Below are 26,677 nucleotides of genomic sequence, written 5' to 3'. Positions count from 1 at the left end.
ATAATAATAATATTTTTATCAAATAATAGTTTAATAAAATATTATAAAAATATCATCTATCCTTCCTTCTGTTTTTTCCATATCAAACAGAGAAAAAAATATTTCTACCCATTCTTTCATGTTTCACCAAACATATAAGAGGATGGATGGATTTTTCATCCATCATTTCTTTTATCCATCATTCTTTCATCTATTTTTCTTTCAATCTATCCTTCACACCAAACAGAGGGTAAGTATCCACATCCTCGGTCCCGTCAATGGAAGGCCATAAGAATACAATGTTCAAATAAGAATGATTTTTTATCAGCTAACATAGAAAAGTGTCAGTAGATTCTTAGTTCCCGTCTCAAAAACTTCATACATCCTTTTTTGGGTAACTAAAAGCTTAACACAGTTGACCTGACAAAATTATACCCACGCACGCCCATCTGACTTTTGAATGAGTCTGACATTTGTTCCCCGCCACGCAAAGCTGATAGTATTATGTCATTGTTTCAGAACAAACACCGAACACAACGGTGACATTTCTGCTACGGTTAAATTTAAGAAGCATGCTAGTATTTACTGCGTGATTGGAAGGTTAAGCATCCAAGATCAACTTGGTCAAGCAATTATACCATATATGACTCACTTAGGACAATGACCCCCAGGTACAACAACCATTTCTCAGAAGGAAAAGAATAAAATAATCCAGACGTTCAGAAGCCAAAATGAAACAGGAAATGATTAAATGGAATTTGCAATAGCAAATAAAATGCACATAGTTAAGCACCAGCTAATACATGTGGATTACAGGATAGGAGAGTCTTGACTCCAAGGATCAAGCAACTTTACAGCAACTTCCAATACAAAAAGAAAAATATATGGAAAGGTAATAAGAGATACGATAAAAGAAAAATACAACAGCAGTGCCTCAGGAGTTTAGCAAACAGGCTAGAAGATTTTGTTGTACTGGCTGGTGAGAGAATCTCTAAGGTTGGAATACAGTCCATAGAGCGAGTATTGCTGGAGGTTGGAAACCTCGTACCACGAATTGAGAACTGCATCATGCTCATCTGTACCTGAGAAGGCTAACTGTATTCCAATGCTGCAATCAACTGAGCCGCCCTGGTTCGCGTTCTTGCAGCTGGATGTTTTGATTGCACACTCTAGCTTGTTCAGACAGACAAAGTTTGACTTCCCGGAACATGAAGCACAACCATCTCGCTTCCAATACAAGTTCTGAAGTCTGCCTTTTTGGAATTCAAGTACCTAATTAAGCATTCAAGTTGACAATCAGTTACAAGCAGAGTTTTCTGACCTAAATTTCTTTATTTCCAGGATCATATATTACCAACATACCAGGGTAAAGCTGGTAACAATATACGAGCTGTTGCCAACAAATGCTGGAAGGGATCTTGCTGCATACTTCCTACCGGCAAAGGCCACCATGAATCCACCATTAGTGACCTAGTAATGACATGAAACTTCTCCATTAAGGGCTGCATGTTCCAATTAACAATCCATATATTTGAACAATACAAAGAAACCATGCACTTGGACAACTGGATATCTAGTTGTCTAGCTATTTATTAATGTATTAGATAAGAAGGCCAACACGAGAAACTGCATTCTGGAGAGCAAGGTTTGAACTCTGTAAGCATGGCATTCATTTATAAACCAGAACTAACAGGTGTAAGTATGAAGTTTTGTCATTGAAATGATTATGGATTATAATACAGTTCAATAAATACCCATGCAGATGTTCATGCCTGGTAGATTAAGTGACAAAAGACCAAATCCTACATGCTATCAAAACAAAATGCACAATTGTGACTTGCCAAAACGCCACTCGCATACAGGAAAAAAAGAAAGAGAAAAAATGATAGAAAGGAAGCATGAACAAACCATCATCAGCAAATAAATTAAAACAGAAAAAAAGAATAGGAAAGCAGCATGATCCACAACACAAATTGTTTACACCACACAAGATTGGTGCGTGGACCCAAACAAATGAAGAGCAGACTAACTCCAGCAAGAGACTGGAGCAGCAAAGCTCAAAGCCTGGCAGTGTAAATTTGAGATCCTTCAGAACAAGATAGGAATTTCGATTCAATCCTAAAGATAATGCTGATGGGCAAGAATCTATCCTCTTTTAACAGTTCATATGATCAAGACAAGGTAATAATCCATATCAATCTGCATCTAACAGTTCTCCGAATAGCATGTTTGGATTTCTATGGTTCAACTTAAGTTCTTTACAATCGAAAGTTCCTTTGAAGTCTGTGACACACAATTTCAAAAAGACTTTTCCCAAAAGGAAAGGAGAAAATGTACATCCACCACCTCTAACTTTACCACTCAATTAAAACAATGGCAACAAGAAGGAATGGGCTCAAACACCACTAGAAACCACAAGATACAGGAAGCAACGAGCCCTCCAAAAAAAGAAACCAAAACAAGGCTCAAGAACATATGTAACCATCATACAATCCATTTCCAGCCTCCCCATATCTCTTTCACTCCAGAAAGGAGACAAATGCAAGGGTTGATGATCAATTAAGAAAAATAATGATAAACAAAATTTCAAAGTAAAAGATGCATCTCAAATGTCATAATGCCATCATATATAAGAGAATGCTCTGCAATTGTGTTAGTCAGGCAGTAAGAAATAAAATCAAGTGAACAACTAAAGCCACATTTTTGGCATATTGTTAACTACTTATGAGGTATGCAAGAGCAAAATAAGATAAAGCGAAGTAGATACTTTCTTGTCCAGTACCCCAACTATATAGAGACCATATTTACTCCACAAGCATATGGAGCCACAATCAAGCAGTCGACTATTTCTTTTTGCATCACAACTTGATAACCATGACCTTGGAAATATACTTTCATTTGAAGATTTATATTGCAGGCTCACTTTTGTGGATGTTATTAATATAATCAATATAAAACAAAAAAATATAGCACATGAAGTGATGCCTCGATATACTCTACCTACTTCATCACTTAGAAAGATATAAAACATTAATTATATGTGCTTATATCGTAATTCAACAAAATCATCAAAAGGTAGAGAAAGTGGAAACTAGAAGTCATAAATCTTATGCTACATAATATAAAGATAAAAACGAACCACATAGTTGGAACACATATGATACATTTACTAGAGTTCAGTGGTAAAATCAAGTCCATACATGGGTTGATACATGATGCCAACAGCCCTCATAATGGTAGACTTCCAGATTCTTCTTGACAAATATGTGTATGCATTTGAAAGAAAGAATTGGAAGAATTAATGATAGATTAAGAAGCCATAACCATAATGACAGATAAGAAGCGATAACCATAACCATCCAACTTCTTCCCAACTATTTGGGGTTGGCTTTATGGATCTTCATTCGCCGAGTATTCCGATGTTGTTCCAAGTTTCTCCATATCCTTCCTTCCAGCCATCCGTGTCACCATAGATCTTCCCTTCATTTTCTTAGCACCTTCAACAGAAATCAAAGCACCTCTCCTTATTGGAACCTTCTCGTATCTTTATTGTACATATCCATACAATCTCGATCGACTTTCCATTACTTTATCCTCAATTTGTGCAACTCCTACAGCTCCTCTAGTATTTTCATTTCTTATTTTATTTTTTTTCAAGTTTCACCTATATCCACCTCAACATTCTTACTTCTGTTATTCTCAACTTATTTTCCTGTACATTTTTTATTGCGCAACACTTTGAACATACTATGTAGTAGGTCTTACTACTGTTCTATAAAATTTTCTTTTAAGTCTCCAAGGTATATATGCTTGTCATATAATTTCCAGAAGGACCTCTCCACTTCTTCTAACTAGCTCTAATTCTATTATACATATCTTCATCTATTCTCCCCATTTTTATCTTGTATAATAAATCTTAAGTAAACGAAAATTATCATTTTGTTTTATCTCTTGATCATCAATCTTAATTAGTATTACATCTTTGTTTTCAATCACATTAAATTTACATTCTATATACTCTATCTTTGTTCCACTAATCTTCTACTCTAATATTTTCCTCCATAAGTCTTATTTAGCATTTAATTTAGTTCTCTTTTCATCATTCAATACTGCATCTTCCACAAATAATATACACCATGGTATAACTCCCTAAATAATAGCAGGAAATTCATTCATAATAAGAGCAAAAATATATGGACTTAGTATTGGTCCTTGATGCAAGCTTGTAGTAACTGGAAATACACTTGTTATACTAGAGAAACTTCTAACAATTGTCAATACACAGCATAAATCCTCAATTACCTTAATATATATCATTTATGTACACCCTTCCTTCTTAAAGCCCACCAAATTACTTTTCTTAGTACCCAATCATAAGCTTTTCTTGAGTCAACAAAGATCAATGTACAGAATTTTTCCTTTTGCTCTATATCTTTTCCCTTTTGACTCTCCTAGAATATCTTTAGCTACCCTGTTAGTACAACTAATCATATGGTCCCATATTTTATTTAATTTAGTCGTTACATTTCAATTTTTTTTCCTTGATAATATATCCCTAAAAGATATAACACTTTCTCCTTTTAAGTTCCACCATCACATCTTTGGATTTTTATTAATTTCTTCTCTTTTCTTCTTGCACCTAGTTTACAAAATTAAGACTAGTAACCTATATTGTGTAGCTAAACTCTCCCTTTGTATCATGTTACAGTTCTCATATGTTGATCTTTCTCTTCTCTTAATAAAAAAGTAATCTATTTGTGTGAACAATGATTTACTCTTAAATGTTATTCAATGCTGGTCATGTTGGAAATTGCTTGGTTATAAGCTACTACAAGTTCAAGAGTTTAATCTTCCATTAAATATCTATCCCCAAAATACCGAATTCTTTATGTACTTTCCCCATTGGGCTATCTACACGTTCATTTGAGTCACCACGTACAAGTATCCTTTCTCTTTCCAGAACATTTTGCATCAATCTATCCATTTCTTTCCAAAATTGTTGCATAATCCTCTCTCTTTAAGCCCACTTGTGGTGGATAAGCACTAACTACATTAATAATCTCCTCATCTAAAACTAATTTGATAGCTATTACTTCATTACTAGACCCGTTTATGGACCAACCAATTAACGCAGCTAGCTTAAGCTGAAGCCCTTTAGGCAAGCTAGGAGCAAGAATTTAGGCTCAGTGGGCTGAGTCGGGCCTGAAAATAAGCCCGTTTATTAAACAAATCAAACTTGGGAGACTAAAGCTCGACCTGAGCCAATTTTTTTTTTAACCCTAGGTTTTTGTTGATAGGTAAATTTAATGGAAGAAGACCTCAAATCTTAGAGTACCTTATTTTAGTCATTGAGTATCGAAATTGCTCCTAGCAATATTCAGTTATTCATATTTAGCATTTTGAAGCAATTTTAGTATTTTTAAAAATTGGAGAAAATGGTCAAGAAGCCCGAGGCCCAGCCTGGAGCCTAAAGCCCTAGTACAAGCCAAGCTTCAGCCCAGAAAGTAGGCTCGAAGACTGAACCGGATCAAGCCCGAGCCTAAGTATATTAAGTTAACATTAGGGCAAGGACTGACCGAGCCTGGCTCGGCCCAACCCATGAACAAGTCTATTCATCATTATTATTTTTATATCTACAATTATATCATTCATTTCCTTATACACTATTTTTCTAAACCATTTCTATTCGAGTAAATTACAAAATCCTCCCTAAAGTTTTCATTTATTATACTTACACCCGATATTTTGTAAAACCTACACTCCATCCGTGTAAATTAATGGCATCAATCAAACTGTTTATATAATATAAAAAGATGAAAGTACCCCCTGAGGTTTCTCTCATTTTTAAATCTTTTTAATGATGCTTCTCTTTCAAACCACAAAATGATGCAGACCTTAAAGGCTCACCATCCCCCTCCTCACCGAGCTTAAATCCATTTTCGACCCTATCACCACCCTCTACCCTCTCCCACCTCTCCACCTCCCCCCTCTTCCATGACTACCCACGTGCATTCACCTCTTCCCCCACTCGACGTCCTCCATTTCCTCCAATCCCAACAAATACCCAGCAAAAAATCCCTCATCAACTCCCTCATCCACCATTTCGGCAAAGCCCACCTTCCCAACGGAGCCCTCCACCTTTTTCCTCAACCTCCCCTCCTTCAACTGCCCCTCCGCCCCCTCCCTCCAAAGTCCAAGCCTTCAATTTTCTATTCAATCCTCTCATTGACAATGGCTACCTCGACAATGCTCGAGTGTTGCTCAATTGGTGCTCCAACTACCACATATGCCCGAATGCTCTCTTATAACATAATTCTCAAAGGCAGCTGTTGTGAAAAGAATGGACTTGAAGAAGCCTATCGAGTATTCAACGAAATGGTCTAGAGAGTGATGAGGCCCTCGATTGTGACATAATATATTCATTGGGTTTTTAAGTAAGAATGGGGATGTGAACTAGGGTTTGAGGTTGAAAGAGATCAGTGGAAACTTGGATCTTTGTCCTATCATTCACCTCCCTGATCAAAATTTTGTTTGAGCTTTAGCACATTTGAAATAGAGCAACCATGGCTAGGATCTTGTGCCTTGTTGAAACAGAGCAATTATTGGGGACTAAAAATGGTATAGGCTCTTGTTAAAGTCCCACAGTGGGTTGTTCGGTGGGAGGTTCTGCTATTCTTCTATTATTTGATTTTAACGCCTACATCTCTACCCTTGTAAACAATTTCTCCTTTCTAATAAATTCAGAATGGCATTCTTTGCCTCCCTTTCCTTCGAAAAGGAAAAAAAGAAAGAGTTGAGTAGGAAGGGGATGCAACTGAATGCGATTACCTATGCTTTATTGATGGAAAAATCGAGCTTGGAGGCAAGGTTTTAAATCCTATGAGACGAGACTATCTCGATTTTTTCATGGAATGAGATGCACCACCATCCCGCCCCACCCCGACACTTGAGACCAAAGATGTTTCAAAACATCTCAATCAGAATATTAGGATGATAGCGGGATGGCCCTGTCCCGACATATAGGATGGTACCTCATCCCGATATCCCATGGGACATCCCGCTGGGACCTGAATCTTTACTTGGAGAGAAAATATGATGTTGTGAAGAAGATAATGTTTGATATGGAGTTCATGCCACTAGTAAGCAGTGATGAAGCATAATTACACATCCAATTAATGCTTCTTATTGTTCCATGAATTTCGAACGAGTAGATAGTGTGACGGCGAAAATCTTTTTATGCATACTTACTTCAACTTGGGTGGGTATTCTTATAGCCATCCATTGAAATGCCTAATAAATGGAGAAGAGACTGGTTATTAGAGAGGGGGATAAATGGAGAGGGTTTCCAACTTTGTTTTGGCCATTTGGTTATTTAAGGTTATTTTCATCATTTTATAAATTTATTCTAACATGCCATTTGGGTCCCATTTAAGATTAACAGTCTAACTAACTACATAGGTTAAAGTGTATGCTAAAAAAAAACTCAAGGGTGTAAATATAGGGTTTTCAAACTACTACGTGCAAGTGTCATTTATACATACCCTCAGGTGGGGGAGGGGGTTGTAATTTACTTTTTCTATTTTTATCCTAACCTACAAACAATAGTTTATAACCATCCCCTATATCCTTAGATTTACTACCCTTCTTATTTAATTTTTTGAAAGTAAACAATATTGGTTTTCCTACATGCCATTGTATCCACTAGTCTCTACTCTTTCTGGCCAAACTTCCAACATTCCAAGTAGTATCTTCTATACACGATTCAATTTCTCATCTCCTTCCTACTCCAACTGACTTCTATTGTACTAAATTACCACTAAAATACTTTCTAATCTTAAATAACCCTTGGTCATTCAATGCTAGAACCAGGTTATGTTGTAATGGGTCGTTTTACGGGCAACAACCAAACTAATCGTTGCTCATTTGTCACTCCAACCAGATCATGTTGTAGCAATAAGAAAAAAGAAGTAATAAGAACCATACAAGGAATAGAGTTGGCCTCCCAAAACTCCCAATGTTATCACCCATTTTGTTATTAATCAAGGTGGTACTTAGATATAATTAAATAGATGACCCTTGTCAAACTCACAAACAAACAAAGAAATTTCATAATAAACAAATAATATGAATATTGCCTTGTATATTCGGAATATGTTTTCACATTGTAGGCTCTAGATCATTTTTTTACCTCTAATTACACCCATCATTGAGCAAAAAGAAATTATTTCCAAAATTATAATTTTCTGATTAGCTTGTCGATTAGGTGTACATTCTTTCCAAAACACAAGTCCAGATGGAGTAAGTTCAAAAAAGTAGAAGCCCTTTTATACAGAATATTAAAATCTTACATGCGAGCAGTTAATAAAAAAAGCATATTGTCTATACAAAATTCAAATAAGCCATAACTAAGTGAAAAGAATTTTGATGTTGCCATATTCAAATTGAAGCCTCTTTTTCTTAGATTCTCACTTTGAAGCATTCCTAATATACACGAACCACACAAAAATTTGTGTAATAAAATGGACCTGACAACATTGAATCCTTCCCTCTGCTATCAGTCATATTCTCCAACCTTCAAGGAGAAAACCAATACAGGAGATCCAACAGCTACAAAAATTTCCATCCCTGAATCTCTTACATTGCATCTAAAGCTATAGCCCCAGGATGTTTCTGCATACCTCCATAAAGGGAATCACTTAAATGACCTTTAGGTGTCATGACAAGCTTGCAAGAAAATGGAATTATTCCATCAATCAATTCTCCTACATAACCTGTTAAGCTATTTTTTGATCCAATACATGTATAACCGGAGGTCCACATGATAATGATGCCACTTTTAGTATGACTCACTAAATTAATACCACACCACTAGATGCTATTATATAATGTATGTTGAAACAATATGTGATCCCTTTGATACTTGAATTATCTGCAGATCTATGACGACGTTCAATTGAAGACTCGGAGAGGACATCTGTGCACTGCCCTACCATGCAATGACGGTATTTTGGGGCTAATTGCCTTTCGAGGAACTATTTTAAAGAGATAGTGTAAGAAGCTTAATTTAATCATGTATATTGAAAACCATACACTAGATTTTTACTACAATATAAAAGCATGAAAAAGCATTTTGGTTGAGAAGGTTGCATGCCCTTGATGTTGCTGGGACCATTATGTCATTTTGGTAGATAATTGCCTGCATATAGTCTTTGTTCTCTGCACTAGTTCCCATACAAAACAACTTGGACATAAATTCTCTCACTCCAATTGTTCCCTTGGGCCAAACTTCTAAACGAAACCGGTACAACAATCTACAACAGCATATCACTTGGTTCCTCTCTTCTCTAGGTTCCACAGAAAATCTCCTCACCATCCAACTAATGATTCCTTTATTCACCTTAATGTCATATCCATATAGCCACTTTCCAATAGGCCATGTATTCACACTATTGGCAAGCACAAATACGATGCAAGTTAAGCTGTTGTTTGTTCCATTCTAAAGCAATCACCTACCAAACACGGATCGAAGTCCATAAGACGTGTTTACTCCACTGGCAATTGAAGATAGGATGCAGGTTGCAGGCTGGCACATGCTAAAACAATCATTTATTGAACTTAAATCCAAGTTCATTCATGCTGCATCCAACAACATTACAAACCCATTGACTATCTAGTGACCTAAATAGCACCAAAATGTCCCCAACTTCTCCAATCCTTTCCTCCTCTCAATAATTGTAGGCTGATACATGGCCCAGTCCCTCTCCTTTCTCTTGTTCCACCATGTACTCTACCAGTACCTGCCTCCAACTTTGTTTTAGTGAGTCCATGGCTGCATCAATCTTTGCCCTCTATGTTGGCTACAACCCATGTACCTAACCCCTGCATTCTTTCTAAACAAGTCCATGGGCAAGGCCACCTTCTATAATTATTTTGATCCATTGAACAGAGGCTCTCTCTTCTTCTCCAGGTTAGTGGGTTGTAAATGAGCATGAATCCAAGAACTGGATTCAACTATTTCCCATGATCTAAATGAAACAATGGGCCTTAGATATACTTAAGAATTTCATATGCTTAATATCTAATATGTGGTACAACAAAAAATGGAGATGTTACTCTTACCTAGCCATGGTGGGTCTCAGATAAAGAGTAAGAGCTTCAAAAAAATAGCTAGCTACAATGATGTATTGTAGAGTTATAAAATTTTTTATCCCTTTCAGAAGTGAATTTATTTTCTGATCAGGCATATCATCTTCTTGCTTGGAAGGCAGTTGGTAAGATTTATGGATCGATTGTGTTTTGGGCCACCTTAGGTTTCACTCAAGGTGCCAAAATCCTATTCTCTGAGACCAACAGTGACTAATTTGAGATCTAGAAACTATTTCTCCAGTAGTATTATGTCTTTGGGTAGAACATTGATATTGCTTCTTCAAGTAACAGACATCTCTATTTTATAAGTAGGTTGGGCTTGGAAAAGCTGTACAAGCCAATGGAAAAAGTTCTAGACAGACATGCAATGCAGGCAAAGGCCACACACATCTCTCATCTCAGAGGATACCCTAAATATGATTGAGTAGTCTCTTGTTAAGGGGGCGAAGGATATGGAGCACATTGCTTGTAGGTTTGGCACTACTATAAAAGGGTATGATCTACTATGCCTAGATTTGCACCTTGGGGTTCATATAGTATGGGTGCAGTGGCGAAAGGAAGTAGTAAGAAACCACATTTTTGAGTTTCTATTATTGAGGATAATCTCGAACTTAAGTCTTTACTTTTTCACAGAGATTTAATTGAGGATGCATGGATTTTAACTCACATAGGAAAAAAACACAGACCCAGTGGGATGAGAGGGCATCCCACTAGGTCCTCAATCATTCTGTGATTTTGACAAAGTTAATTGCACCAAAATTTAATGTTCATAGTGCAAACATAGTATTTCCTTAAAATACAAAATGTCCTATGATTCTTGAGTATATACAATTTTGCATAAATTCAAAAAATACCATGATATTAAGAAAAGAAAAATAGAGAAACATGTTACTATGCCTATGTGCATCCACCAAATCTAGCTACTTAGCCCATTGAGTCAAGGTAATGACTAGATAAGCCCATTTACATGTGTACCTTTTCAGATAAAATAGCTACGAAATAGAAATATGGTTACCCTATAGCCTATCTAAAGTGCTTTATTATACAATTATAGTAATTTCTTTGAATTGTATTTATTGCTTAGGCCACAATGAGTTTTATCCATTCAGTCTCTTATAGAATATTCAATTTAATCTTGTCTCAAATTCGAGATTCCAGTGGAAGATGGCTCAACCAAAACAGGATGCTAGCAAACTTCAGTCTGTACTTCATCTAATCATATGGATAATTATTAGTGCCTTACACACCCCATAAAATCCATGTGAGAAATTATTAGCCTTAGTAGCACAATATAACTTATAAATCCAAATTCCTTGAAAACTTGAGTTATTTTCCTCTATCATCTTCACAGCATCTGCATTTGTTTATATTACTTAAAGCCAACTTTCCCAGCAATTTCATTGCTAATGGGAAAGGTTCAAACTTTTCTGAGTTTAAGTAGGAAACAAATTAAATGAGAACCTTTTGCAGATATTAACATAATCATGCTTGCAAATTGTCCTTTTCATTATGATGGGCTCTACCTGCATTTGCACATACACTTTACGAGTGGTGATAGAAAGTACCTAAGATTCAAGTGTTGCTGGCATGAGGCATGCCGACCCATGGATGGCAAGGCACATGCTATGTATTGTCATTTAGCACTAATACGTGTCATGATGTGTCGAAATAAAATAAACAAATAAATAAATAAAATGGGTTTTTTTGGTTCAGTAGTGCATGACATCAAGCCCCGTCAACTGGTACCAAACAATGCAAGTCAATATGGGTCGACATTGGTTGATACTCTCAATATGCAGGATATGATGATACACATTCATGTCCTGAGCTGACATCAACACAGGAAAATCTAAAACCTAGAAGTATCTAAAGATGTCTAGTGGTCAAAAGATGGAATTACCTCAACCAAACATGGGCATTTGAAGCGATTTGCCATAAAACAGTATTTATGGATCATACGGGAGCATCTACATCACAAGAACTGCAGACACATATTTAACAAAATCCAGGACAAATGACTGGCAGCAAAAGCAAGAAAGTGGGAAGTAGCATTATGGACGTGTGTATTATCAGTGATGCTAAATTGATTGTGATGATTCCAATGAAGCAGGATTAGATTCCTTTTCTTTCACATATGGAAATCCAATACCTACAAGATCCAATGACAATTTTTTGTTATGGATCGCAGAACATGACTGGCTGTCGTTTAACATGATTAAGTAGTTTGTATGATATTCCTACCAAAACTGAAAGTTTTAACCCATCAATATTGCAAACATTTTTCTATGAGCATGTCAAAAACCAGAGTGAGGATAATACTCATCAATATAACCCAAAGCAAGAGAGATTACAACTAAAGGCCTTTAAAGAGGTCACAATAAGCTATAGAATATCACTATGATAAGAGCTCAAACTGTTCACTATGATCAGCGGGAAAGCTGGGGAAAATAGAACTTATAGTATCAAGTAAGATTTGAGGATTAACAGGAAAAATAGTGTATGCCTTTAAATAAATGGCATGGAGAACTACAGTGGTGGCCTGGCATGCCTGTAACCAAATCAGGTTTAAAACATACCGAATATAGTATTAAGAAAAGGAAAGGAGAAAACAGAAAGAGAAGAATTGGGTCAGTTAAGAAAAAGACTTGTTCTAACAAGATAAAATAACAATAATATAATCTACCCTTTAACTAAATGGAACAGTCCTAATTTAATAGCTAGATAAGTCATAACTAAATTGTTGACACAGAAGGAAACAAACTGAAAAGATCTTTGCAGCTGTATCCAAGATGTATTCTATAACAGCTGCTCAAGAAGCATGCATCCTCATAGGTGGAGAATTATATTGCAAAACCCTCCAGTAAGTGGTCAGTTCTGATGCACTAAGGCTTTTTCACTTAAAATGCCAGAAACTTCCCATCTTGTCCCACTAATCATGTTTCTTATAAAAATTTAAAAAAAAAAAAAAACAAACAGTAAGCCCATGTTTGCATACTCTAAATCCTTCATAGCTCTCACCAATGCCCACCTACAACATTCTTACTAGAATTTCAGCTAGAAATACTTGGTGAAACTTGTCCTTGTTTTTATTGTGATCCTTATGACATGACACGAATTGAAGTTAAAATCAAAAATTCCTTTTTTAAAAAATCTGAAGCACATGGAAACATCATTCTTGCCAAACTCAAACAATTTAAAGTGGCAACCACCTTGGCTGGACTCCTCAATTGCAATGCCAGCTTCTTATACCCTTGAATGAAGGCATATGTGTGGCAAGATTATTATGATAACACTTCCTCACAATGAGCACTATCCACCCAAGATATGGGCAGCTGACAAAAGGGAACACACTGCTCACATCTACTTGCAAATATGTCAATGAAACATTCTTGCCGACTAAAACAATTTAAAATGGTTGCCATCTTGGCTCGATTCCTAATGTAAAAACAGTTTCTTATGCCCTTGAATGAAGGCATATTTGTAGCAAGATTACTACGACAGCACTTCCTCACAACGAGCACTATCCAGCCAAAATATGGGCAGCCGACAATACGAAAACATAGCTCATATCTACTAGCAAATGTGTCAATGAAACATCAACAAGCAACCCCCCCTAATCATTTAAATAAGCAAGGGCATATTTGGTACTTCATATTGAGGTTTTACACATCCATGAAAACCATACAGTTGAAAGCAAGGTTGTTTGTACTCAAATCATCAGCAACAAGGGTGAATGTCTTCCTGAGACAAGGAATTTTGGTAAATAAGTATGGTATTTCTGTCTCAATCATGACAAATAATATGCTCCTACTTCTAAACATGTCTTATATAATTCACAAATAACATCACAACATCTTTAATACCTACCACATCTAGGGGCCATTTGGTATGGGCTGACCATCCCAATGTCAAGGGAGATGTAGATGGAGGCAATCAAATCACCGCATTGGCACACCATGATGATTCTACGTAACAGTGATCCCAAATCATCTGTCCTCTCAAATCACCACCCAATCTAACGATAAGATACCCATCCTTGAGGTCGGCAATCCACGATCACCCCAAGGGACTGATCTTAGGCTGAAATTTGAGGACAAAATTATCCCTCAATCCAACAAAAAAAAAATGGTATATCAATATACCATTAATATATTATATCAAAATTACATAATGATATTATATTATATTGATATTGGATGTATTATATTTATAATATATACACAATATTTTAATATCTTATTAATCATATTATTATCATATTATTATTCAATGATAATTCTAAATTATAGTAGAAACATATTATTGTACTTTATATTCATATCGTTAAATTATTTAACATATTACTTCTATTTGCATTATTTTCCTAATCAAAATAAATATTATTATTAAAAAATAATATATTATAAGTATAAACAAAAATTATTAATTTTGTCATAGCAATTAATATATCTTTATAGGATTAACAATTTATAAAACTAATAAATATATTTTTATAGAATATATTAAAAACTAATATATTGATATTTTATTATAATATATTTTATATGATTAATAAATATATTTTTATGAAATATATCAGGGATAGTTTTGGTATTATATGGTCAATGATCTTAGATTCCTATGGAATACCAAACAAATTACTCGCAGATATATCGAAATCTTTAATCACTGGAACATGGCACAACAAACGTAGTGATCTTAGATCATTAAGATCAAATTATCCAAGGATAAGAATCACCAATGATCCCATCTGCATCACCAAACACCATCCTAAGATCTCAAGTTAACCGCTCCTATCAACCCCTGACAATTTTTGTATCATGGTTTAAAGATTTGACTGAAAAAATGGTACACACACATACATACAAAATTAGGCTCCATATTGAGGAGCCGCTTCCAATCAGTTATAACCAAAATATCTACCTATACATAATGTGAAAGCCATCAGATACAGTACTGAGGCATGCCATCATCGATTTCAGCCAAAATATCTACCCATATACAATGTGAAAGCATCAGAGTCCAGCTTGCCAGGCTGGACTCCAAGAGCTTTCTGCAATTTGTATTGATAAATTGTATTCTTGCAGTCACAATGGCAATGCTTCTATCAAGACAAGCCTTTATCTAATATGATGGGACCCATCAAGTACTGAATTGGAAACAAAATTCTATGCATCTGATGAGTTTATAACAACAACAATAGTTGTGCAAGATACCTCTTTTATCCAAGTCTCACTGCCACATTTACTTTATCACAGCCATTTATGAAATATTCCTTCACAAAAAACAATGTCTGTTGCACATGCAGAGATCCAATTTTCAATAATGGCTTAAAAACAATAACTTCTGAACCCAAGATCTTAAAACTTAAGTAAACCTAACACTTATTTGGATGCATGTATGAAACATGAAATTATCCAATCACTTGTAAAATAAAACATTTTGAACATGACATCAGCTCTTTTCTACCTTCATACTAGGTCTCAAGATATCAGTCTCCACATAATGCTAAAGAGATGAAATATAAAGTTCAATGAAGCGCAACAATCACTCATCCTTTTGCATGGATCTTCACCATCCTAAAAGTATTATCATTCATGTTGACCATGTGTTGTAACTAATCATGACATCCTATATTGCAACTCTAAACCAACACGATATATTATTGTCACACTACAAACCATGCCAACCGACATAATAAATTACTAGAAAACACCATATTTCATGAATTCCTGTCCCCAGAACTAAAATAGATGGTCTCATCATTTAATCAAGGAGCATATTATCTAGGGGTGGCAATCGGGTTGGGTCAGATGCAAGTCAGGTTGGATTGGATTGGGTCAAAAAATTATCAATCCGAATCCAACCTATTTATTAAACAGGTCGAAAGTTTAGATCAAAACTCGACCTGTTTATGAAATAGGTAAACCTGATCCACCCACATAACCAACTAGGTTGAATAGGTTAAATAGGTTAAGTGAGTTTTTAACAGATTAAATAGGTTAAATGGATCCGATTAAATAGGATAGAAACATATTAAGCAGATTTTAAACAAGTTAAACAAATTTTGAATGGATTATATGGGTTAAATGGATTAAACGAGTTAACTGACTCAATCCAACCTAAATATTAAATGGATTAAATGGATCAAATGTTTAAAATCTAAATCCGACCCAAATCCTAAATAGATTAAGCAGATCGACCTGTTTATGACCTAAACCCCTTTAGCCTAAACCCAACCATGCTAATGGTAGGTCGAACACGGGGGGATTGGTGGATTGGATAATATTTTGCCAGCATTAATATTATCCTTGTAACTAATGAAAGGTATAAAAAGTTAAAAATAACTAACGAGTGTCAGAATTTTTGTATTGGATTTTTTATATGATTTTGAAAAGATAAAACTTTAAAAAGACTTTTATGGGTTATAAATCTCTTTCAAATACAAAGTAGTCAAAATTTGTTATCCATCTAATGCAATAAATACCACAGAATGTAGGGTGTGTTTGGCAATGCTTCTGCTTCAATAGAAACCCTTTTTAATAAGCATTTAAAAAAGACAAAAGAACATACTTCATATATTTAGTGCTTGGTAATCACATGCTGTAGGAGGTGAATAACATGGATAATAAAAAAGGTGTGGAATGACTAACAAGATCCAACTGTCGCTGCGAACTAGACCAAAAGAAATTTAAGTTTTGGAATCAGACATTGCTTCAAATATTCACTTGGAAAAAATTAATCATTACTGGTCTAGATTTTCTACATTTGTGCTAACATTTAAATCACTGTTCCCAAGTTATAACCAAACCTATTAGTGACATTTATTTAGACTTAGTATAAGTAGCATTTATTCAATTTTACAAGATCATTTTGCAACTTCAATAAGGATTGAGGTTGAGGTTCGGGATCCGCATGTAACTAATTAGTCTAAATACCAGGTTTTGCGCAAGAAAAGTCGAGTTTGGCTTTGCACCACCGAGTGTGAATGAAATTCCATAATCTATATAATAATAGTAAAGCGATACACTGGTATTAGGGATAGCATTCCGTGTTGACACATAAGACTATAGGATAATCTCCCGCAATGCCGCATGTCAAGTTTTATTTTTTTATTTTTTATATTTTTTAAATAAAAAATAAAAGCATAAATAGTATGATAAAAAAATAAAAAATATTTTAAATCTATCTATATAATAATAAGGGTGGCATTCCGTGTTGACATGTAAGATTATAGGATAATCTCCAGCAACGCCACATATAAAGTTTTTTTTTGATTTTTTAAATAAGAAATAAAACCACAAATAGTATGATAAAAAATAAAGAATATTTTAAATTATTATTTATCTATCTACATAATAATAGTAAAGCGATACACAAACATTTACCAAATGCAGCAACCTTTACTGATTTGGTAAGCCATCTTTGGAAAGAAGAACTCTCAGAGACTCTTTTGATCTCATCATGGGACTAATTGGTAAGAGCAACCTTTAATGTAAAATGTTGTTATTATTATCAATTAAATCCCTATAATGCGGGGGTTGAGTGCTAGTTGCAACTTGTAACAATAGAACAAATAAGGTTTTAAACCTCGTGGGACAAGGTCCTAGTATTCTTCCATAGAACAAGATGCCCCACGTCTTGACACTCGGAGCAGTGGATATTCCTTCCCATCCCATCGATCCCGTCTCATCCTGACACTTAGGATAACAGGACACCCCGACATCCAACCAGTATTTTAAACCTTGGAAACAAGAGAGAACTCTTGTGAAAAATAATCTTCCTTCAATGGTTTAGAGCTATCTTTTTTCACATAAAAACTTTGATTTCATAGAGACTTATGAAGGGTTCAATCTTAAAGCAATAACTGATATGTAACAAATCACAATCATCAAAATATAAAGTTGGGATTAGAAAAATGAAAGATTAATACGCTTAACTAGCCAAGTTGGTAAAGTCTCTTGTGTTGACACAAAAGACCTGGATTTATTTGCACCCTCACTCCACTTTTCAGTGATAATTTGTCCTTTCTTGGTTCTTAAAAAATTAAAAAAGAAGAGTTCATATACCATCTAAGACCGGTCAAACTTCAAAAATCCCATTAAAAAGGTATGTTTTAGAAATTTAATATATCCACAGATTCATCTCATTGAACATCCCAAAAACATGTACTGAAATGCAACAACATAATCATGGATCTCAAATACATCCCTTTGAAGTATAAAGGTGGTTATGGAAACAGACCCTTAAAGTTAATACCATCCCTATTCTTACCAGTACACCTTGTAGTAAAAGAATCTAAAGAAACTCAGTTTAATACATGATTGATGATCCCAGACCTAAAGAAACTTAAGTCAATCCAAACTAATTCGCAAAGGACCAGAATAACCTCAAAAGAGTTTGTGACTTCATCAAGCTATGAAGAATAAGCTATGTAACACCTATAGCATTCATCCATTAAAATAATGATTGAAAACCCTAAGTTTTTATATTTTCAGCTCTTCTAATAGAACAAGCTTGTAGTTCAAACTCTCACACCAACATCCTTAAAATGAACAATCTACAATGGAATATTTCTTCATCGTTCTTGCTAATGTCAGAACCAAAGGCATTTGGAGGCATATTAAATGTTCTCTATTGCTTTTTCTTCTTCTTCTCGAGGAATGAGATCTTATGCATCCTCACTTTTCCCCTTCTTTCTGTAAAATCTCATAATTCCTAAAAGTAATCCATCAAGAGGGAACAACCACACCATGCTTGGTAAACTACCTTGGCGATGAACTCTTCAAATGCCAAGGTAGAATGCCTCTTCAGTTAGGTAGCCACCTAAACAAATAGGACAAAAAACCTTGGGTGCTTGAATTTCAAGAGGAAAAGAGAAGAAAAATGATCTGCTTAGAGGAGTCATTCAACTACGCCACTAGAGTTGAATGGTCATGGTCAGTAGTTACCCATCCCTCTCTATTGTTCAATGTCTTGTGCCATCTCTCATCTCTTTTCTTTCCTCTTTACTAATGGGGGCATGCAAAAGGTGCAGCTGATGCTTGCATGAGATTTACAACGGAAAGAGTATTTGAAGCTCAAAGTAGTTGAGATGTTCAACATAAGCACTCACGACTTTACTGGATATACTTCTTTCTCATTCTCTAAAGTCATGATCTCAAGAGTCTCAAGGGGTGCAATCAATGCAAAAGATTATCATTAGAGGAGACAAATTGTTATATGCCCTTCAAACAAAACTTTTATTATGGTACTCTTCTTCTATTTATCTTCATGTTAGAATGATAAGGTGTATAATTGTAGCAAATATATCAAAATTATTGATTGCCCTTACATGGAGGGCAATAGTGTTACCTGGACATAGCACACAGGTGTCAAATGCCGAAGTCCCCAGCAAATCCAGCAGGACAACCTTAGAAAATTTGGACACAAGAAAATGGCTACAAGTGTGTATATAATTGTATACACATACATGTATATACATGTACATATACACATATGTGCACATAATATGTACATACATACATATATAATTAGGACACAAGGAAATGGTTACAAGTGTGTATATAATTGTATACACATACATGTACATATATGTACATATACACATTTGCACATAATACGTACGTATGTACATACATACATACATACATATATATGTGTGTGTGTGTGTGTATAAACATAATACGTGTATACACATGCATAGACATATACATATAGATATATCTATGTATGTTTTCATGCATAATCTAGGGCTTTATCTGGAATCATCTTAATTTTCAAATTATTTATATGGCTTGAGAACTTTTTTCGGGCCCATCTGGCTTAGCCCATCTTCTTAACCACATCAAACATGACCTGGTGGCAGGTCCACCATAAGCAAAAGGTTTAGGCATACCTCTATTTGGGCTCACCAATCTGATTGAGATGGAAAACCTACTACCTCATTCTTTCTCTGCCCTCTCTAGATCCCATTTTACCCCAAAACCTAGATTTTTGAAGAAGAAGAAGATAGGTTGCCAATTTGCTCCATTCTTCATTTCCTCCACCCTCAAGATCGGAACAAGAGTTTAGAATGTTGGAACCATAGCTTTAGAAGGACGGCTTGAAGGTGAACAAGAAATAGTTACGCCCTTGCTTGCCCCTCCATTGTCCCTCTTTCTCTTCTATTGCTTTTTGTTTTCCTTCATTAACCAGCACGAGATAAGGGTTCCATGAACACCTTAACCAACAAGATAGGAAAAGAGCCACGTGGATGGCATTTGGCATGTGTTTCACACATGTCATATCGTGTCCATGTGGGGACATGCCAAAAAAATTTATTTAATGTTTCCATCTCCTAGAAAAAGGAGCAGGCAATGTTCTACTTGCCTAAGTATAAGGCAGCCCTAGCTGTTTGGATGCTTGCTTACATGCTAATCTAAGCACCAGGGCAACTGACCCATATAATAAGACCCATAAAAGTAGCAACCACCTAGGCAAGGGGGTTGCCCAATGGCCATAGTAAGACACCTTGGGTGCCTATGGAGGCCATTGACAAGCTTGAACTACACATAAGCTCCTTTGCTCCAGCCAAATAGAATTGTCTATCCTACAAACCAATGGGACTCTTGAAATATATTCCACCACCATGATCGGCTCCTATTTTCAGACAATAAAAAATCTTCTCCACTCAATCATTGGTAAGGCTGGCAATTCATGTTCACGGGTCATAAGTGGATCAACCCATTTTCGACACAAACCAGCCACATAAGCTAAATCTGAACACGACCCATTTGTTAAACGGGTCAAGATTTGCAACCCGCACACAACCTGCTTAATAAATGGGTCGTCCGCATAAATGCGATTATTAAACGAGTCATGTCGGTTGACACGAACACGATCCATTTATGACACGATTGTGAAATTATAAAAAAAAAAGTTCTATTTCAATAAATTTAATAACAATGCAAACAATATAATAATACATATAACTGGCAACAAAATAACATGAAAAATCCATCCATCCATACTAACATAACCATGAAAAATCCATAAACAGTTCTTACATAACATTAAAATTGCATATGATTTCTTCAAAAACACATCAAACACCATGTTACCTTAAAGTTTTTCAAAAATAACCTTGTCTTTTAAAAATTTTATAAAAATATTAAACGGATTAGGCAGGTTGGATTCGGGTTCACGGGTCAAACCACGAACCCACACGAATTTTATGGATTGTAATCGTGTCGACCCATTTTCGACCCGAACCTGCATTTTTCATGTCGATTTCATATCGTATTCGCGTGTCGTATCAAAAATTGCCGCCCCTAATCATTGGTACCAAGTACCAACAAAAGGGAGAAAGCATGAAACTAGATAACAATAATCAGCATCCAAAAATATCATTCTACAGGCAATGAAGGGGACCACAAAAATCCAATCACATGGCATTTAATGTCATTAATAATAAGAATTACTAGAAAACCAAGTTGTTACCATGCTTGTCCAAAATCCTATGGTATCTTGCATTCCTTGTTTCTCTTTCCAAAAGTGTCAACTTTAATCAATCAATCATTAACAAACATGTATTTTCATTTATTAAACCAATAATGAGATACCTAAACATGATTTGCTTTCAAGCTTATCAACAATTAGGTACTTGAAAGATGACCTCATTCAGCAACAACATAAGAACAACATGATAAATGGTGGAAGGTAAGAGGGACCGGCGGGGCCACTGCCCCCCTCAAAAAAAAAAAAAATTATAATCTATATATTTATATATGCGGTGGCCCCCCCAATATTTTAGTCTTACACACATTACGACTCCATCAATTTGAAAAAAAACCATATAATTAATTTATATATTCATTTTTTATTGAAAACAATAAACTTTTAAATAAAAGAACCATTTTATATTTGGGAAAACAATAAACTTTGGGAAAAGGCCAGTCGAAGCTTCATCCCTGCGAATGCGTGGACCCCGCCCAAACCCCTCGCTAAAACCTTTCAACGCCCCACTCGGCCTCTCCGTCGCCTCTTCTCCTACTCCACTGCTCCATCTCCGACACCGGCACTGTCTCCGAGCCCCTCCTCGTGCTTCCTCCGAAAGTCCAACCCATCAACTTCAGAAGAAAGCTTTGAAAACCCATAGACCACAGCAAACTACCGGTGAGGCGATGACAGGTGACTGTTGCTTTTTTTGGTAAAGATTGACTATTGCTTAGAAAACCCATACACCACAGCAAGATACCGGTGACAGTTGCTTTTTTTTTGTGGTAAAGGTTGACTGTTGCTTTGAAAACCCACAGCAAGAGAGGAGAAGCCACCGGTGACTATTGCTTACATTCTCTACACTGTGATTTTTTTTTAATTTTCTAATTGGTAGATTAATTTTAAGTATTGTAAGTTTCATGGGAAAACAAAAAAGTCTTGATTCTTTCTTTAAAAAGAAAGATATTCAGTTAAATGAAGATGATAGATTATTAGATTCTTAAAATTTTAGAACCTGAAGGACATCCTTCCAAATCTCCTAGAATTGAACATAGTCATGATCAATCTTTTAAACAATTTGACATTGCTTGTTTAGAACGTGATCCTGAATTACATCCACAAATGTGGGAATATCCAATAAATCAATGTGATGAAATTCGACGAGTTTATCTTAGAGCTCGACCATACCGACCTCGACTATCCAATTATCCATTATCTAAAAAGCAACACCGTCGTTTTCATGCTTTTTGTTTTACACAATTTTCCTCTTAGCTTAAATATTCTCCAAGTAAAGATGCTGCATTTTATCTTCCTTGTTATCTTTTTAACATAAAACCTAGTGGACGATCTAGTTGGGATGTATTTATAGCTAAAAATTTTAAAAAATTGAAAAAAATAAATGATGGAAAAAGATGTGCTTTTCTTAATCACATTGGAGAGGATCCTTGCTCACCACATAATAATGCTATAAAATCTTGTGCTGATTTAATAAATCAATCTAGACATATAGATAAAGTTATGCATGCTCAGTGTTTTAAACAAATTCAAAATAATAGATTGCGAGTCAAAACTTCTATTGATGTTGTTCGTTTGCTTGCATTTCAAGGTTGTCCATTAGCTCAAAAAATCAAAAAAACTTTCTTGAGATAATTAGTCTTTTAGCTTCATACAATGATAAAGTTGCAAATGTTGTTTTAGAAAATACACCTATTGTAGCTAAGGATACTTCACATGAAATTCAAAAAGAGATTTTGCATATTCTTGCAAGTAAAGTGCAAAATAAGATTCATGAGGATATTGGAGATTCTAAATTTTGTATTATTATTGATAAGGCACGCGATGAGTCTAAAAAAAAGCAAATGACTCTAATTTTAAGATTTGTTAAAAATGATGACTTGATAAGAAAATGTTTTGATGATATTGCTCATATCACTGACATATCTGCATTGACTCTTAAGAACAAAATATCTTCTATTCTTTCTCATCATTATCTTGATATTCAAAATATATGTGGTCAAGGATATGATGAAGCAAGTAACATGCATGGTGAATTAAAAGGATTACAAGCTTTATTTCTTAATGATTGTCCTTATGCATCTTATGTGCATTGTTTTGCTCGTAAGCTACAGTTGGCTTTGGTTGCAACATCTAGAGAGGTAATTTCTGTCCATGAGTTCTTTTCACATTTAACTTTTATTATCAATGTTGCTGGCTCTTCATGTAAGTGACCTAATGAATTACAAGCTTCTCAAGCAGCTGAAATTGCACATATATTGGCTATTAATGAACTTAAAATTGAAAGAGGTACTAATCACATTGGCACTTTAAAATGAGCTAGCGATACTCATTGGGGATCTCATTTTTATTCTATTTGTAGTCTTCTAAATATATTTGGTGCAACTTATTCTGTTCTTAAAATTTTAAAACAATATGGATCTACTTATGCTCAACAGGGGGATGCTAATGCAGCTCTTAAAATGATTACATCTTTTGAATTTATTTTTATTTTACATATGATGAAAGAAATTATGGGCATTACTGATATTCTTTGTTATGCTTTACAACAAAAATCCCAAGATATTTTGAATGCTATGCATTTAGTTTCAAGCACAAAAGTCATTCAAAAACTTAGAGAAGATGGTTGGAATAATTTTTTTGATAGTGTCATATTATTTTCTAAAATGTATGATGTTGATATTCCTAATTTAGATACTCAATATATTGAAGGTAGAGATCATCGCCAATGAAATCATATCATCGTAGAGCACCATTATTTTAATATATTCAATGCTACTTGTGATTTTCAATTGCAGGAATTGAATGATAGATTTAGTGAGCAGACTATTAAACTTTTGACTCTCAGTTCTGCTTTGAATCAAAAGGATGGTTATAAATTCTTTAATATTAATGATATTTGCAATCTTGCAAAAAAATATTATCCTCTTGATTTTACAGATCAAGAAAAAATAAGTTTGAGATTCCAATTGAAATATTTTAATTTTGATAAAGCAAATCATCCACAGCTTCAAAATTTATCATCTCTCTCAGAGTTATGTCAAAGATTAGCAAAAATAAAAAAGTTGAAGACTTTTTATCTTATTAATAGATTAGTTCGTCTTATTTTAACTCTTCCAGTGTCTACAGCAAGAAGTGAAAGAGCATTTTTGGCTATAAAGATCATTAAAACAAGACTTCATAATAAAATGAAAGATGAATTTCTTGTAGATAACTTAGTTATTTATATAGAAAAAAAAAATTACTGAAACTTTGAGCTCAGATTCAATACTTGATTACTTTGTGGATCTAAAAAAAACATACCGTACAATTCAGATAAAGATGTTTTTTTTACTTTTCCTTTGTCTATGTAGATACTAAAATAAAATTTTTATTTATTGTCGGTAGCATAAGCATCAATGTGGAAGAGATTATTAAGATTTTTACACAATCAAAATCATTTTACAGATGACATAAGATAATATTTTTTACTTATCTTTGTTTATACATAAAATTAAATAGTTATTAATATTTTTGTCATGTTTTTGGGTATATATAAAACAATCATATAAACTATAAACAATCATATAAACAATCATAACTTATATTATGTTAATTAAATAAAATGTTAAAACAATCATATAAACTATATTGTAACACTATATTATTGTAGCATACAATATATAATGTTATTCTTTAGTATTAATATTATATAGTATTATCATACTGCAAAGCGAAAATTTTTAGCTTATTTTGAAATTTTTGAAAATCAAACAGAATTTAGTATAAATATCTGATATAACTGTGCCGCATGACATAGCTTTTCTTACTTTCATTTTTCTTATGCCACCAATACCATCATATACCACGTATCTTATGCTTCCTTATACATCCGCTTTGATGTTTTGTCATTTTTCATCTTTTTTTTTTTTTTTTTGCTAACACTTTTCGTCGTTAAAATTCCTCCTCTATTATTGATATGCTGGCATGTTACTGATGTGACACTGCATTAAAAGATGGCAGCGATGGTACCAAACAAAAAGCTTATCGTTTGCAATTTTTATTGTCATTTCCAACCGAAGTTTTGGAAAACAATTTGTTGTCGGTTTTGGAACTAGTTATCTTTTAAAATGAACATTACATCACAAAGAAGCATCTAAATCACCAAATATAACAACAAATGTTCAAGAATCCCATCCATTACTGTGAGAAAAAAGAGGAGGGAGATTCGAAAAAACTTAACAATCAAACAATAAAACAGCAATCACCAGGCAAATTGGAAACCTAGAATGGCTTAGACAGACGAAACCCTAGCCAGATTTGAACCTGATGGACATAAGGATAGAGGGAGATAATAGAGAGAGAGAGAGAGAGAGAGAGAGAGATATCTTACAGCCGGGTAGACGGTGGTGTTCACGGTGAGCAGGGAGATCTCATCGACCTTGGGGCGGAAGAGGGCGAGCTGGGCGTTGGCGTTGGAGGCGAGGGCGAGGCGGCTGTCGCACGGGGAGAGCTGGGTCTGGTTAAAGAAGAAGGAATCCCGGGTCGAGAAGGCGATGCCGAAGGTGAAGCCATCACCCCTCTGGATCTTGGTGTCCGCGCAAGGCTGGAACACCCGGTTATTGTCCCCGGCCTCCGCCGGCGTCGCCACCATCCCTAGCGCCACCACCACCGCCATGGCCACGGCCATGGCCATCTCCATCGCCACCCTCATCGCGCTCTCGCTGTCTCTCTCTCCCGAGCGACCGCCTCGGCTTGGATTAATTGGCTTGAGAGATCGGAGAAAACGGGAAGAGAGAAGGAGACCTGGCTCTTCGCGTTGCGTTCTGGACACACCATGGGGACCCCGAAAGAGGCCCTCCTTTGTGGTAGGTAGTACACGGTTTGAAACGATTGGGTTCGGTTTGCGCCTTCTTTCGCGACTTCAACCGTTGGATCTCGATCTGCACATCTCTCAAAGCATCTCGAATACCTTTGTTGCACAGATCTGGATGCGGCCATTGCGCGACCAATGGTGGATTCGCGCGAAGGAAGAACTTCTTTTGCGTGAAAGATACAGCCCCTGTCCGAGATGGTATGA

At 35.2% G+C, this 26,677-nt stretch overlaps 1 protein-coding gene across 1 annotated transcript; it reads right to left on the bottom strand.

Moving 5' to 3' along the window:
* Window positions 1-711: 711 nt before the first annotated feature.
* On the bottom strand, window positions 712-26,461 carry LOC105033073 (uncharacterized). Its single transcript, XM_010907727.3, has 3 exons — window positions 25,991-26,461; window positions 1,342-1,449; window positions 712-1,251 (listed from the first exon to the last, which is right to left on the bottom strand). Exons 1-3 carry the CDS (start codon window positions 26,309-26,311, stop codon window positions 934-936), a joined length of 747 nt encoding a protein of 248 aa, XP_010906029.1. The 5' UTR covers window positions 26,312-26,461; the 3' UTR covers window positions 712-933.
* Between the last annotated feature and the right edge of the window lie 216 nt (window positions 26,462-26,677).

The sequence above is a fragment of the Elaeis guineensis genome, chromosome 6 (assembly GCF_000442705.2).
Source record: "Elaeis guineensis isolate ETL-2024a chromosome 6, EG11, whole genome shotgun sequence".
In the NCBI taxonomy this organism is placed as follows: domain Eukaryota; kingdom Viridiplantae; phylum Streptophyta; class Magnoliopsida; order Arecales; family Arecaceae; genus Elaeis; species Elaeis guineensis.
The sequence above is the reverse complement of the archived record's forward strand: the minus strand, read 5'-3'. Positions and strand labels throughout refer to the sequence as shown.